At 48.5% G+C, this 15987-nt stretch overlaps 1 protein-coding gene and 1 long non-coding RNA gene across 2 annotated transcripts; one reads left to right on the top strand and one right to left on the bottom strand.

Moving 5' to 3' along the window:
- Nucleotides 1-9201: 9201 nt before the first annotated feature.
- On the bottom strand, nucleotides 9202-11705 carry LOC125417117 (uncharacterized). The gene has a single exon (XM_048460397.3). The coding sequence runs from the start codon at nucleotides 11568-11570 to the stop codon at nucleotides 10806-10808; it is 765 nt and encodes a 254-aa protein (XP_048316354.3). The 5' UTR covers nucleotides 11571-11705; the 3' UTR covers nucleotides 9202-10805.
- Nucleotides 11706-13632: 1927 nt separating this feature from the next.
- LOC148121492 (uncharacterized) lies at nucleotides 13633-15016 on the top strand. Its single transcript, XR_015738276.1, has 3 exons — nucleotides 13633-13750; nucleotides 13888-14032; nucleotides 14732-15016. It is a non-coding gene; the product is annotated as an uncharacterized LOC148121492 (long non-coding RNA).
- The last annotated feature ends 971 nt before the right edge of the window (nucleotides 15017-15987 follow it).

Here is a 15987-nt window from a genome sequence, read left to right as displayed (position 1 = left end):
TTCTTTCTTTCGTTCTTTAATTAATTAATTTATTTATTTATTTTGTATAAAATGTTCTGCCTGCATGTATGCATGCCCGCCAGAAGAGGGCACCAGATCTCACAACCAGATGGTTGTGAGCCACCATGTGGTTGCTTTGAATTGAACTCAGGATCTCTGAAAGAGTAGCCATGGAAACATGGAACAGAAGCCATGTCAAAGCTCCTCTAAGCCACATGAGCTCGGGCTAGGACTTAGGGTGCCTACGTGCCCAGTGGGCGTGCTCAGTTACCACCTGCAGCCACATGGATGGCCCCAGGGCCAGCACACTGCCCCGCCCCCTTGAACCATCAGTCAGACATCTTGTCAGTGGTGAGATGGACAGAGGGCACTTGTGTTTTAGCTGTGGTGGCCACCTTCCAGACACCTGGGCTCTGAGGCCCTCAGTTCCAAGAGTCACACATCAGCTCCTAACTAGACGAGAAGGAGTAGTCCACGTGAGAAAAGTTTGTTCCCCCAAAGCCTTCATGTTGGACTTTCTGGGTGCTGATTCGGAAATGTCAAGGGTTGCCATGTGTTCCGATCCTGACATTTTGGAGTAAGGCATCTAACCTTATTACATAAACCAATGAGACACGATGGAAAGAGACGGAGTTTCCGTAGCGCACTCTGCGGACAGCAGCAGACACACAGCAGCAGAAGGACCTCCTTGGAAAGTTTTAGTACTTATTGCTTACTATTTATTTTTGAAGTTTTAGATGCAAAGTCTTCTATAGCCCAGGCTGGCCTTGGACTCACTCTGTTGCTGAGGTTGACTTTGTATGCCTGCTGCTTCTGCCTCCAGCTCCTGAGTGCTGGGTTATAGGCGTGGGCCACCTTGCTCAGACTGTCCTGGGCTGGAGGTGGAACCTAGGGCTTTGTACATGCCCTAAACACATATGTGCAGACTGAGTTGCTCCTCTGGCCCCTCAAAGATTTACTTTTAATTGAATTCGACTGTATCAAGAGCAGTGAACATGAAATTTGTCCTCTCTGCACATAGTGCGTTCTCCTCCTCCTCATTTTGTTTGGCGTTGTTTACAGACCACAGAGAAATCACTTAAAAAACAGTCTAGCTTGGAATTGCAGCAGTTGAGAGGCTGGGGCAGAAGGACTGTGAGTTTGAGGTCAGTCTAGACTACATAGTGCGATCCTGTCTAAGGGGAGGGCAAGAGAAATGGAGCCATGTGCTTTCCAGAGGTCCCGCCAAGGCTGCCGACACAGGCTGCCTGTCCACAGTCTCTCTCTTGGTGATTGCGAAGGACCTGAACGAGCAAAGGTCTCCCCAGAGCTCTGTGGTGGCACACCATCGCAGGATCGTGGCATGTTCCTAACCCAGGGTGCAGTTGGGTGCAGTTCTATGTTCTCAGGTTCCTCCATGGCCGGTGATGTCAACTTGGGGTCAGTTCCCAGCACCCATATGGTGGTTCACCCATCTGTAACTCCAGTTCCAGGGATCTGACCCTCCCCCCAAAGAAGAAAGAGAAAGAAGGAAAGAAAGAAATAACTTGAGGCCTATAACTGAGATTTAATGTTTTCACCAATGTAGTTAAAAAAACAAAAACAAAACGAAGCACCTTGATCGGGGACTGGAGAGATGGCTCAGCAGTTAAGAGCACTATATATATGCTCTTCCAAAGGTCCTGAGTTTGATTCCCAGCAACCACATGGTGGCTCACGACCATCTGTAGTGGGATCTGGTACCCTCCTCTGCCATAAAGGTGCACATGCAGATAGAACACTCATAGTCATAAAATAAAAAAATAAATTCTAGGATAAACACCTTGATTTATGACCTTCTTTGTTCTGTTAGTTTAAAAAAAACCTTCATAAAACTTCTTCCAAGTTGGGCTTGGAGAGGTGGCTCAGTGGTTTAGAGCACCGGTTGCTCTTCCAGAGGTCAAGGTTCAACTCTCAGCAGCCACATGGGGTCTATAACAATGGTCTATAACTGCAACTACTACTGCCTGTAGTCCTCTACAGGCACTGGGTATACAGACATGGGATTTGGTGCAACCTACACTGTATTCCCAGGTCACAGTCACTCACACTTGGCTCTGGAACAAACTATCTCTTATTCCCTTTGATGCTAGCAGTGTGTTTTTGTGTTAACAGAAGCCTGGGTCATTTGCATGTGTGGCGAGAGCCCTGGCTTTGCCTTGATTTTGCAGTAGCCCAGAGCCTCCCGCGTGTGCCGGCAGTTACCACTCTAGCCCGTATCTCTGTAAAAACTAGCAATGGTCTCCTCCATCTGCCTCCATGTCCAGGCCTGTTCCAGCAGCGTCTTTGGGCTTTGGCACCCGTGTTCCAGAGGTTGATCCTGCACAGGGCCCTCTTTAAGTCAAGGCCGCTTTGCCACTCAGAATCTGATCACATTGCAGGCTGAGCTCTCCTGGACCAGGCAGGGAGCCCTGGGTCCTGTCAGCTTGCTGCCACTGTCTGCAGGGCTCTTAGCTGGGGAGACAGAAGCCAAATGCCGCCCGAAGATCCTCGAAAATTAGTTTAGCACCGTCTGCCAGATTGAATGACTCAGAGGCAGCCAGGCAAGCCACAGCTCATTGGCCCTGGAGTCGGAACAGGAACAGTGGTGTCATGAATGCAGAGCAGGCCAGGAGAGCTGGGAGGCAGGGCAGGCAAGGACCTTCAGCTTGCTCCCAGGGTCCTTTCCAGGGGGCGGAGAGTTTAGATTACAGAGGAGTCAGAGACTCTTGGGCAGTGGGAGTGTAAGGCAAAGTCACTGGTGGAGGGCTCTTATGTCAATTGGGCATCCTGTCCTGGCCACTTACTGTGTGACCTTGGATAGGTAGCTTAACTTCTCTGAGAGCTCATCTCCTCATCATTCAAAGGAGTGTAATAGTAGTGTCTGAGGTTGTCATGAGGATGAGTAAGATGCTGCATGTAAGTGCTAAGGTTGGCATTAAATGTGCAGGAACAAAGGGCAAAGAAAAGACTGAGGCCTGCAAGCTCCCTTCCCTGCTGTGTTAGTGAGGCTTAGCATTGCTGACACCATGGTCACAAGGGGCTTGGGGAGGACAGGGCTTATTTCATTTGCACTTCCAGGTTGCAGTTCTACTGAGGGAGTCAGGGCAGCAAGCAGGGCAGGATCTTGGAGGCAGGAGCTGAGGCAGAGGCCATGGAAGGGCGCTGCTTACTGGCTTGCTCATCATGACTTGATCAGCCTGCTTTTTTATAGAACCCAGGACCACAAGCCCAGGGTGGCCATACCTACAATGGACTGGGCCCTTCCCCATCTATCATTAATTAAGAAAATGCCTCACAGCTGTTTCCTATGGAGGCATTCTCTCAATTGAGGTTCCCTCCTTTCAAATGATTCTAGCTTGTGTCAAGTTGACATAAAACCAGCCATACCATCTTCGCTCTCTCCTTTCTCCCCTGTTCCTCCCCTTCTATTCCTTTTTTTCCCCCTACCCTTCTTTCCTTTGTTTCATTTCCCCTTGCCACATACAAGCTTTAGAGAAATCAGACCGGTACTGAACTGGAAGCTTCCTTCCTTGATGGTCAGCTTTCCACCCAAGGTACTTGGCAGGCTATGGGGAGAGAGAGAAGGTGCCAACAGTCTCACCCAACTGTGAACCTTGCCAATTAAAATTTAATGACTCTCTTGTCAAGAAAAGCTCATTGGTGCGATAGTGGCATGACTGTCGTAAGGGGTAACCAACAACTTTCTGATTGGATTAAGATCCACCCAGCAGGAAGGAACTCATCCTGGTACTATACACCTGGTCAAGAACCTGTGGCTCGAGAGGGAGAACCTTGTGGAGAACCTGCTACTGTCACGCTGATACAGTATCCAGAAGCCTGCTAGAAACTTATCCTCCTCTGCGTAGCTTAGTCCAGCTCTCAGCTCTCATCAGAGATGCTCCTTTGTGCAGTGGATGGAGGCGAGCCCAGAGGATCACAGATGATCCAAGTGCAGAAAATAAGTGAGTCTCCGAATAGGACCCCCGATTACACTCCTCCCCACAAGACTCGGAACATCACAGGAGATGGGGGAGGGAAGATGGTAGGAATCAGAAGTGGGGGGAGACAGCTGTAAAACAGCGTCTTCCAGACACGGCAGTCATTTGCACGCTGGAACCGTGGTTGTCTGCATGAGATCAATCTAGTCAATAATCCAGGATGGATGTGGGGGGGGCATGCCCCCACTGCTCATTGGGAAGCTACAGGCAGTCGAAGCTGTAAGGGGAGACAAAATAAATTCAGGAGTGGAACCTCTGCTAGATTGCTCACACTACAGTGAACAGCTGTGTGTGTGCGCGCGCGTGTGTGTGTGCGTGAGTGTGTGCGTGTGTGTGTGCGTAAAATACTAATTGGATCCCATAGATTATATACGCCTATATATAGAAATGAAATTAGGAGAGAGATATGGAAGGAGGGATCTTGGAGGAGTTGGAGATGGGAGTGAAGGGTAGATTTGATAAAAATAAAATGCATTCATGTATGAAGAGGAAACATTTTTTTAAAACATACCTGAGGCCATGAAGCAAGTGTGGGCATGGAATTAGAGGCTATCTATTGGACTCAAGTCAACATTGTTCCAACTGATTTTTGTGTATACTGGAGTCAGAAAAATAAATAAGGCAGATGGAGCCTGGAGAAAAACACTGGAGGTTAATCACATGGCCTCCACATGCAAACATGGCACATACACAATTTTTAATTTTTGTTTGCTTGTTTGTTCGTTTTGAGAAAGGGTCTTTGTACATAATCCTGGCTGTCCTGGAACTCACTATGTCGACCAGGTTAATTTCGAACTTACAGAGATCTATCTGCTTCTGCCTCCTGAGTGCTGGGCCACCACACCCAGCCTCACAATTAAAAAACAAAACAAAACAAAAAAAGTCCAAGGGCTAAGAATGGAGCTCAGAAGTAGAGTGCTTGCCTAGCATGCGTAAGTTTCTGGGTATAATCCCCAGCACCGCAAAACAACCCCCACCCGGCCCAAAACAAAACATCAAAAAGCCTCAGCAACAGAAAAATGGTGGTTAGCTGAGAGTGGAGAAGGGTGCCTGAGCAATGATTTGGGGTCCTGAAAAGGGGTGGGGACCCATGCACAACCCTCTGGTTGTATTTAACATTTTCAACTGCACACTTAACATGGTCATGATGGTCAAACATTTAGTGTTCTTATTACCTTTAAAAAATATGATTACCTAACCAAAATGTCAGGTGTCAAAAAATCATTCACAGTCTGTGTAAATGCCAAATGTACTATTTGTCTATATGAACACATTCGCCAATAAATAGAAGTGTATTTTAAAGATTTTACTGGTCCTAGCTTTTGTATTTTCAAACTGCCTGGGCTTGATCTCAAATGAAGCTTGATATATGATATCGATAAAATATTGATAGATGGGCCTGGTGGTACAGGCCTGTGTTTCTTGGGAGGTCGAAACAAGATCACAAATTCAAAGCCAGCCTGGGCTACAGAGGGAATTCAAGGCCAGCCTGGGCACAGAGGGAGTTCAAATCAAAGTTGGGCAGTTTAGTGAGACATCATCTTGAAAGAAAAAGCAAAAAGCGAGCTGGGCTGTAGCTCCGTGGAGGAGTCTGGGAGGTCCAGGGTTGCTTGTGTTCACAGACAAGTGTTAGGGGAACCAGGAGTGTTAAGTACACAGGGTTGTCTCTCAAAGGGGAGAGACACATGACCTGTTTTCTGCGCAGAGGCCTGAGAATTGATGAGGTTAATAGCCTGGTGACCTCTGTTCTATCTCTGTGGAGACCACACTAGATCCTCCCCCAGCCCCTTATTGTGAGGTTGTCAATCTATAGACCCATCTTTATAAAAGAAGTCACACTACAAAGAGTTTTGATGTAGTTGTATCTTAAGCTTTATTGTGCCCATGGGCTTGAGTTAATTGTCTCCCATCCCTCACTTGAACCCTGAAGCGGAAACTGATTGACATCTGATTTCAATGTGACTGGGCCAGGTACTCTGCAGCCTGGAGCTGGAAGCCCATTGTGGGAGGTGGGTCCCTTAGATTCTACTTGAAAAGCCCTTCCTGGGAGGAGGAGGATTCTGAGAATGGGCTTTCCAGTTACAGTGGAAGCCTGCCCAAGGTGACGCAGGTCTCAGTCATATTATCTACCGGCTCGGAACAAGCATGAGGGGCAGACGCTGAGGCACCAGGCTCGTGGAACCCAGCAACACAGTTAATCCAGTCCCTGGGTCCAGCCACTCTTTGACTTTGAAGTAAGTGACAGAAGTTGGTTAAGTTCCCTGCACTTTTGCAGAAGAGAGTTTCAAGGTCGCAATTGTAAACTGTAAATAAAAAAGCGTCACACAGCTCATTCAAGCCAGGTCTGGGCGTTAGGAAGCCAGACATGGCAATGTGGAGGCCAGCGTTTCCTCCACTGCACATGTGAAAGGGCTTCGCCATGTCCTCAACATAGGCTGTGTGTCCCCTGACTTCAAGTGCAGTGACTCAGTAGAGATCATGTGACATGTGGGTGAACAACCACAACCTCCCCCTGCTGGGAGGACAGAGGAGCTGCAGTCTGGGTCCTGGACCTTCATCCCATTCTCCCCAGGGCAGTCCCAAAATGGCAGACAAAATGACAGCCTGGGCTCAGCTCAGGCTGGACTCTGACGGGGAAAACAGGAGGATCGCTACCAGGGGAACAAGAACCCAGACTCAGCACTCCTCAGAAATCTAGTGAAGGGGGGGTTCTGTTTGTCAGGAGAAGGAGCTACTTCCCTTATTTACTCCCAACAGCCAACTACCTTGGTCAAAGGTCACCTAGTTCCTCATTAACCTAAACAGCCTGCAACAGCTCAAAGCCCTTAAATCCCAGGCTGCTCTGGCCGGCACCTCCCCCTCCACTGCTAACTGTCCCCGTAAAACTGACAAGGTTTTCCCTACTGCCCACTGTTCTCTGCCCCCCCTCCAGAAACAGCACAGCAGGTTGGTCCCCCAAATAATGTCTCCCTACCTACAGTGTGGTCTAGTTCGGTGGTTTCCCTGAGCCTTTGGTTATACCCAGGATCTCATGAAAATTTCAGAGATGTGCACCTGCTCTCTATTCAGGAGATGGGAGACCAGTGCAGCTGAGTCAGGTCTAGAAATTGGATGGGCTGATACTGTGGGCCAATGCCAGAGTGGCAAATGCCACTGGGCTGTAATGCCACGGCAGTAAGAAAATGCTTTCCCGTTTCTCAGAATCTGCTGCCCAAACATAACCTGTCTTGGGGGGCGTTTTCTAAAGATCCTAGAAGAAATGGGATGGTGTTGCCCTATCTTGTTAGTCAGTGTGAAGATTTGACTGTTAGGTACAAGACTCAGAATCACAGTGCAAGTGGGGTTGTGGGAGGAGAGGTTGGTCTTCCTTGTAAACATGAGGACCTTCATGAGTTTGGCTCCTGTATAAAAGCTGGGTGCGGTGGTGGACACTCACAATCCACTGCTGGGAAAATGGAGACAAATGGATCCCCGGAGCTCACTGGGTAGGCAGTTTAGCTGAATGGTCGCGCTTCAGGTGCCTTGAGAGGCCCCATCTCAGAAACCAAGATGGAGGGGCCCGCAGTATGGCTCAGGAGTAACTGACAACCCGAGGTGAATTTTAGGAGACCACATAGTGGAAGGAGAGCAACAACTCTCCAAGTTGTCCTCCACCCTCTACCTCCACACGTGTGCCATAGCACATGCTTCTCCCCCAAACAAATACAATCTAATTAAACATTTGAAGTAAACACGAAGTGATGATAGAGATGCTAGATGTCATTCAACATTTGCCATTTACAAACGTACATGCCCCCAAACACACACACGAATGCAACACATACCACACGCAATAAGTAATGATGATAATTGTGATAATAATTAATATTAACAAGATGAAACTTTGTATCTCTCCCCCATGGAAGCTGCTGGCCTGACAACTCCACTCGTGATGTCATCAGCAGGGCAGGCTCTTCCCAGCCGGCTGCTCTGCCAAGCCTGGGGTGCTGACTCCCTCCTCCAGGTCTCAAGGTGAGGTGTACCTCTTTTAAGGGTGTGCTATCAAAGTCCAAAGGGTTGGCGAGAAGGTTCATCCATTAAAAGCACTTGCTGCTCCATCATGGCTGGTGAAGTCTGGATCCACATCGGGCAGCTCACAAACACCTGCAACTCTGGCTCCAAGAGGTCTGATGCCCTCATCTAGCCTCTGAGGGTATACACACATGTGTACACACACTCACATATATGTACAGCACACACACACACACACACACATGAATTGTTAATAAAGGATAAATTTTGAATCTGGCCAATTTTGGTGTAAAATGCTTTTTACTTTTTGTAGTTTTTTCAATAATAGAATTTATAAAATTAAAATAAAAAAGGAAGTTGGTCAGGTTCTTCTGACTAAAATGTTGTCACTTGGGCACCCAGGGCCACAGCTGCTCATAATTCTTGGCAGCCGCATGTCCAGCTGAGAAACTGGAAGCCCGTCGCTGAAGATCATAGATGCTCACGTTAGCACTCAATGTTTTCGTTAAATTCTTTCATGAGGGTGTGTGAACTAAGCATCCCCTCTCTATGCTGTGATAACCAAAATCCGCAGGCGTCAGCCAGTGTCCCTTTGAAGCCTGAGTGACCTCCGACTGAGAGCTACACTGTGGAGGGAGACAAGAGATATAGGGAGGTACGGGTAACCCCTGTTTCTGCCAGGTTCTGGGATGTTCTTTCCTTCCTCCTTGCAGGAAGAGGAGGGCAGCACTTCGGAACTCACTCTGTAGACCAAGCTGGCCTCGAACTCACAGAGATCTGCCTGCCTCTGCCTCCCACATGCTGGGATTAAGGGGCCACCACTGCCTGACATGTCTACTCCTCTTAAGGCCCCAACCACAAACTGAAGTATAATTCTACCAGAGCCCACCATAGGGACTGGATGTGTTCACTAGGCTTTCCTGAGCATGGATGAGGGGTTACTTTCAATTTTTTTTTTTTTTTGAGATGAGGCTTCTCTGTGCAGCCCTGGCTGTCCTGGAACTCACTCTGTAGACCAGGCTAACCCCGAATTCAGAGATCTGCCAGCCTCATCCTCTCCAGTGCTGGGATTAAAGGCATGCACCAGCACTGTCTGGCTTACTTTCAGCTTTGTAGCTGGTAGAGAAAATAAGACCAAGCCAGACCCCTAGATGGCAACAGAAGGATTTATTATTTCACAGATTCCCTCTTCATGGTGGGAGGACATGGCATAGCCGACATCTCACATCATGATGGCAAAGCAGGAGACAGAAAGACAGGGACACAGAGAGAACACCTGTGCTGGCACGCTCCCTTCTTCATCCTCTTAATTCCCTCAAATCCCCAGCCTACAGGATGGTACCGCCCATTCTGGGTGGATTTTCCCCTTCCTTAGTCCTCCTGAGAACAGCCCTTGCAGACACGGGTGAAGGCACACTGCATGAACTGCTTAGTACTGCTCAACCTGACCATCAAGACTAACCAACAGGTTAGGGGTGAAGCGTCACTCTGTTGGTCCACTGCTGGCCTCCCACGTGGTTGTCCTTAAGTGCCGTCTGTGTTGAAGCACTGGGGTAAATGATTTAATCTCACGTCACGCTCTCAACCACACAATGAGGTGTTTATTACCCCATTTTGCACATGAACAAGTGGAGTCTTGGAATTTAGTCCCTGACTAGGTTGGGTAGCCAGTGGCACTGGCAGAGTAGGAATGCCACCTTTCTTGGAGCACCATGTTCCTACCCAGGAAAAGCATCTGCCAGTGCCACCACCGGCCTTTATTTATTGCTGTTGTGTGTGCATGGTTGTATGTGTGTAGGGGGCAGAGGGTTGCAGAGGCCAGTCTATGTTTAGACAACATGGCGCTCATATGGATATGCAGTTAGTTAAAAAAAAAAAGGCATATCTTTGATGTCCGGGGAAATTGTAATATAATCTTTATAATCTTTTATTTAACTATTATTATTAACTATAAAAATGCCACTTTTGTGTGAGTCTACATAAATATGGCCTTTGGGTTAGAGGAGAGAGCTGTTACTTTCACCTTTGCTAGCCTGCCTGTCTGGAGACCTGTGTGCCTACCTCCATGTGGCCTATATGCCAGTCTGAGTGTGTGCTTATGTCTGCCTGTGTGCTGGTTCCTGCCTACCTAGTAGCCCATGTGCTTGTCAATAAGGTTTGCAAATAATACAGTCTTATCTGTCTATCATGCTTCCCATTCTCGTCAACCTCCCAGCCTCCTGTGACCCTTCTCTCTTCCTGGTTTCAGAGCTTGGACCTCAGTGTGTGGGGGTGTATGCATGCCACACATGCACCAGAAGACAACTTTGTGGAGTCACATCTGCCCTTCTACCTTTTTATGGGATCCAGAGGTTGAACTTAGGTCACCAGGTTTGCATGGCAAACCTTGAGCCATGGCTGACCTCAGAAACTCTATGTAGCCAAGGATTATCTTGAACTTTGGATTACTTTCACCCATCAAATGCTGGGAGTACAGATGCATGTCACCTCCCAGTTCATGCAGTTTCTGGGTCTTGAATTTAGGGTTTCATGCACGTTAGACAACCATTCTACCAACAGAGCTATAGCTCCAGACCACCCCTAGCTCTTTTGAAGTTTTTTCTTTCATTAGAAGCCTCTGGTTCTCCAAGACGCATTACTGCCATCTGCTGGATGTGTCAAAGCAAAGACACACATCTATAGCAACACTCCTGTAGATGCAGGCTGCCCTTACACAGTGCACAGCCCATGCAGCTGGGAACACTAGCCTCAGTGTAGGAGACAGACACTGCAGACAGATGTTTATTGTGTGGTAGTTCAACAAATACCATGGGTTCCTGATATGGTGACCTCTGTGGCTTCTGGAATAGGGAAATGTTGGATGCATGGAGCTGACCGGTTTGGGTTGACGAGCACCAGGTCAAGAGAGAGACAATGTTTTTCTTTGTCTTGTTTCTTTTGGTTCTTTGGTTGGGTCTTGGTCCTTGGCTTCATGGTCCCTGCAGAGGACTGTTTTGAAACCACTGAAGGGTATGCCTTCACAATTGATGCAGAGGGTACCTTCATGGCGTCTGCAGAAGGTGTCTTCATGATTGTTACAGAGGGTACCTTCATGGCATCTGCAGAGAGTGTTTTTATGACTGATACAGAGGGTACCTTCATGGCATCCGCAGAGGGTGTCTTCATGACTGATAGGGCGTGTGCAGTTCTAGGAGGGCCCAGGGCTGGGTTGATATACTTTCTGAACCCACATGCCTGATGTACCAGTTGAAGCCTAGCTGTGGGATCCTCAGGGATACAGGTCTCTGTGGCCTTGGGCACAGGGACATGTACCTGTGGCTCTGGGGCCAAAAGCTTCCCTGCTGCAAGGAGACACAGGTTCAGGCAGTAGAAGTTTTTAGGTTCAGAAAGGTAGTATCCACAGTTCTCTAGGTGCTGCTTGGATATTTTTCTGGCTGAGTCCTGTGTCTTGGATTTGTTGGTCTTGGAAGGTTTGGTGGATTTGGGGGCTTCTGAAGATGTCTGGAGCAGGATGTAGGTCACTGGCTTTGAGGCTGGGAAAATATTCTTGGTTGTCATCATGGGTGGGATGTCCTATGGCACATTGGGTGGCTTCAGTCTGGATCAGGATTCACAAGAGGCAGTGGCTCGTGGATGGTTGGTGTAGTGCAGAGATCCCTGGAGATGCTGTCACTGAGGTGACCTCAGAGGCCACCCCATTCCTACAGGAAAAGAAATTTCTGAGACCGGAGCAGAAATGCTAGGGAAACTCTCAGAAGGGAGGCTGTCTTTTTTTCATACTTCTCAATCATTTATCTACTTATTCTTGCATTTATTCATAGGTTCACTCATTCAGTCCCCCCTTCTACCTACTCATTCATTCACTTTTCATTTCCTTGTAGGCTGATTTGCATATTCAACCATTCATTCTGCATCGTTAACTGACCTATACTTTCATTAATTAATCCAGTAAATGCTGGCCCTGCTGGCATTGGAAACATCTACAAAGGGTTATGTGCATGCCAGGTATACTGACAAGAGCTTAACATTAGCTTAAGGGCTGGGGAGATGCTCAGTGGTTCAGGGCCAGGGAGATGCTCAGTGGTTCAGGGATGGGAGACGCTCAGTGGTTCAGGGATGGGAGACGCTCAGTGGTTCAGGGATGGGAGATGCTCAGTGGTTCAGGGATGGGAGATGCTCAGTGGTTCAGGGCCAGGGAGATGCTCAGTGGTTCAGGGCCAGGGAGATGCTCAGTGGTTCAGGGATGGGAGATGCTCAGTGGTTCAGGGATGGGAGATGCTCAGTGGTTCAGGGATGGGAGATGCTCAGTGGTTCAGGGATGGGAGATGCTCAGTGGTTCAGGGCCAGGGAGATGCTCAGTGGTTCAGAGATTGGGAGATGCTCAATGGTTCAGGGATGGGAGATGCTCAGTGGTTCAGGGATGGGAGATGCTCAGTGGTTCAGGGATTGGGAGGTGCTCATTGGTTCAGGGATGGGAGGATATTTGGTGGTTAAGAGCTCTTGATACTCTTGCTGAGGACCTGAGTTCAATACCTACCACCTAAATGTCAGCTTAAAAGCATTTTATAACTCCAGTTCCAGGAAACCTAGCAATTCTTCTTGTCTCTGTGGGCACCAGGCATGCTTGCAGTTCACATACATACTTGCAAGTAAAATACTCATATACACGAAATAAAAGTAAACAAATCTTTTAAAAGTTCAGCTGTGCCTCTTAAAATTTTCATGAGGAAAGTGATTATTATAGACTAAATATTTGCAACCCCACCCTCACGTTCCTGTTGAAGCCTGTGTTTGGGAGGTGTTGTGTAGCTGGAACATTACATACATCCTGGAGGTAAGCTCCTTAAGACTCAGCAAGGGGGGTTCAAAGACTAAAAAAAAAAAACTCTCTGGATTCAGGAAGTCCCTGAAACTTAACAGATTCACAAGGCTCCACCCCCTCTAAGGTTATATAAATACTAAGAGCTGTGATCTGAGCAGAAGCTTTTCCAGTTCAAAGTTAAAACATGCTCCCATGATCCTCCCAAAACACAGAGTTAGGTCTGTCACAGCAATGTCCCAAGCCCTGGTATCCATTTCTGCTTTCTGTTGCTGTGGTAAAACACCATAATCAAAAGCAGCTTGGGCAGGAAAGGGTTCATTTCACCTTTCTCAGCTTGTAGTCTGCTATCCAGGGAAGCTGAGGCAGAAACTGCCACGGAGCCCATGGAGGAGTGTTGCTTATGGGCTTGCTCTCCATGGGTTTCTTAGACTGCTTTCTTATAGAACTCAGGACCACCTGCCTCGGGGTGGCCTCCCCCACAGTAGCCTGGGTCTTCCCACGTCAATCACTAATTCAGAAAATACCTGAAGGACTTGTATACAGGCCGATCTTATGGGGGCATTTTCTTAATTGAGGTTTCTTCTTGTCGGGTGACTCTAGCTCGTGTCTAGCTGACCGGAAACTAGCCAGCCCAGCTGCTGAGGAACAAAGGCTCTCCAACCTGTGGAGCTGTCTGCAAATTGAGTAGAGAGCTCCAGGGCTCTAGCTTTCGTGAACTGTCACCCGCATTGGTGAGGGCTTTGGTGATGCAATTGCCTCTGAGTCATGCTCTCCCCCGCCACCACCACTTTTTTGAGACTAGGTTTCTCTATGTAACAGTCCTGGCTGTCCTGCAACTCACTGAGATCCTCCTGCCTCTGATTCCCAAGTGCTGGGATTAAAGGCCTACGCCAGCACCGCGGGGGCACATCTATCTCTTGTAAGTAACCCCTTACTCCTACTCTGTAGGTAATCCCAGTGAACTCATTGGTTCACCAAGTTAGACTTTGATTGTATTGTTGCTTTGGTCTGTCACTGGGTCTCTCTCTGGGATCAGTGATGTTTATGGTTCCCCAGGAAGGATGTCACACAGCAGGAGGTCATAAAGGGGGGCCCCCATGGTGCGATTAGTGCCTTAAATAAGAAAAGGAAGGAAGACCAGAGTGACACTCACTTGCCCTCCCTCGGACCGTCTAAGGACACAACATGAAGATGGCCACCTGTAAGTCACAAAGAAAGCCCTTACCTGTCGGGGAGCCATTTGGCACTTGCTTCTGAGCGTCCAGTCTCCACAACTGTGAGAAAGAAATGCCTTCTGTTGAAGCCATCCAGCGGGAGGTGTTTTGTTACAGCAGCCTCAGCTGACTAAGACACAGTTACGATCACATTCTCTTTTTTTGTCTTTTGAGGGAGGTTATGGAGATGGAGGGTAACTGAGGTACCATTCATGCTAGGCAAGCACTGTAACATGAGCTGCTTCCCAGGTCTAATTCCCACCTCCTGCCCCCCCTTAGAGACAGGGTTTCTCTGCATAGCCCTGGCTATACTGGAACTCACACTGTAGACCAGGCTTGCCTCAAACTGAGAGATTTACCTGCCCCTGTCTCCTGAGTGTTGGAATTAAAGGTGTGTGATACCACCACCCGGCCTAATTCCCCACTTTTATAGGGAACTTCTTGTTACAGTTTGGAAATGTCCCCAAAGGCCTATGTGTTGAACGTTGGGTCCTCAGTTCATGGTGCCACTGGGAGGTGGCAGACCATTTAAGAGGTAGGGCTTGTTTGAAGGAAGTTAGGTCGTTGAGGCATGCCACTGAGGGGGATAGTAGGCACGTTCTCCCTTCCTTGTCCCCTTCTCTCTGCTTCGAAGAAGCAGCTTCCTCTGTCCTACCTCCCCACTGTGATGTGTTACCTTGTCACAGGGCTGAAGGTGACAGGACCAAAGGACTGTGGACTGAGACTTCTGCAACCGCGAGCAAAAATGACACACACCATCTCTCTTTTACTCTTTGGTCACGCTGAGGATGGAGTCCAGGTCCTGATGCTTTGCATTTGAGTTACAGCCCCAGGCTCAGACTTCTTTTCTTTCCTTTCCTTTCCTTTCCTTTCCTTTCCTTTCCTTTCCTTTCCTTTCCTTTCCTTTCCTTTCCTTTCCTTTCCTTTCCTTTCCTTTCCTTTCCTTTCCTTTCCTTTCCTTTCCTTCCCTTCCCTTCCCTTCCCTTCCCTTCCCTTCCCTTCCCTTCCCTTCCCTTCCTTTCCCTTCCCTTCTCTCTCCTCCCCTCCCTTACCCTCCCCTCCCCTCCCCCTCCCTTCCCTTCCCTTTCCCCTTCCTTCACTTTCCTTCCCCTTCCCCTCCCCTCCCCTCCCCTCCCTCCCTCCCTCCCTCCCTCCCTCCCTCCCTCCCTTCTTTCTTTCTTTCTTTCTTTCTTTCTTTTGGATAGTGTCTCCCTATGTATCCTTGGCTGGTCTGACCTGGGACTTGCTATGCAGAGATCCACCTGCCCCTGCCTCCTGAGTGCTGGGATTAAAGGCATACATCACTATACCTGGTTCCTGTCTTCTTTTTAAGTTGATTATCTCAAGTATTTTGCCACAACTATGGAAAGCTGACTCACATAGCTGCTCTCCCCAGAGCCAGGTAACAGCAAAGCTAGGCTTGGAATCCAGCTGTAGTTCTCAGAGTGTAGCCTCTGCCTGGCTGTGCTCGACCACCTTCTGGAAACAAGGCCACCTCTCTGCTCCCAGGCCACCCTTTAATGGGGGGTAAGTACTACCCACTACGAGAGCAGAATAGTGGGGAGGGGTAAGACTTGGGGACCACACCAAGTGCTGTGGGAATCATAGGGGAGGCTCCCTCACTCACCTGAGGAGGATGTGGGTGACATGAAGGTCCTTGCTTCCTAGTTAATCATGCCCTCCTCATCTGTGACATCAAATCTGTGCCTGGAAGAGGTCTTCACGCACTTATGCAGTGACATGTCGGTGACTCAGTCACCACAGAGCACTAAGTGTGGCATCAGGGTTAGAGAAAGGGGCAAAGTTACCTTCGTCCCTCTGTACAATCAAATGAATGGGATATTCGGTGGCCATATCGTACCTCCTGTCTTGGTCTTTGGGGCCCATGCTCTACCTGTGGGCTATGAAGGCGAGGGAGCTGAGAACCCCTGTTCTAACCCAC

The sequence above is a fragment of the Myodes glareolus genome, chromosome 7 (genome assembly GCF_982192425.1).
Source record: "Myodes glareolus chromosome 7, mMyoGla1.1, whole genome shotgun sequence".
Taxonomy (NCBI): Eukaryota; Metazoa; Chordata; class Mammalia; order Rodentia; family Cricetidae; genus Myodes; species Myodes glareolus.
The sequence above is the reverse complement of the archived record's forward strand: the minus strand, read 5'-3'. Positions and strand labels throughout refer to the sequence as shown.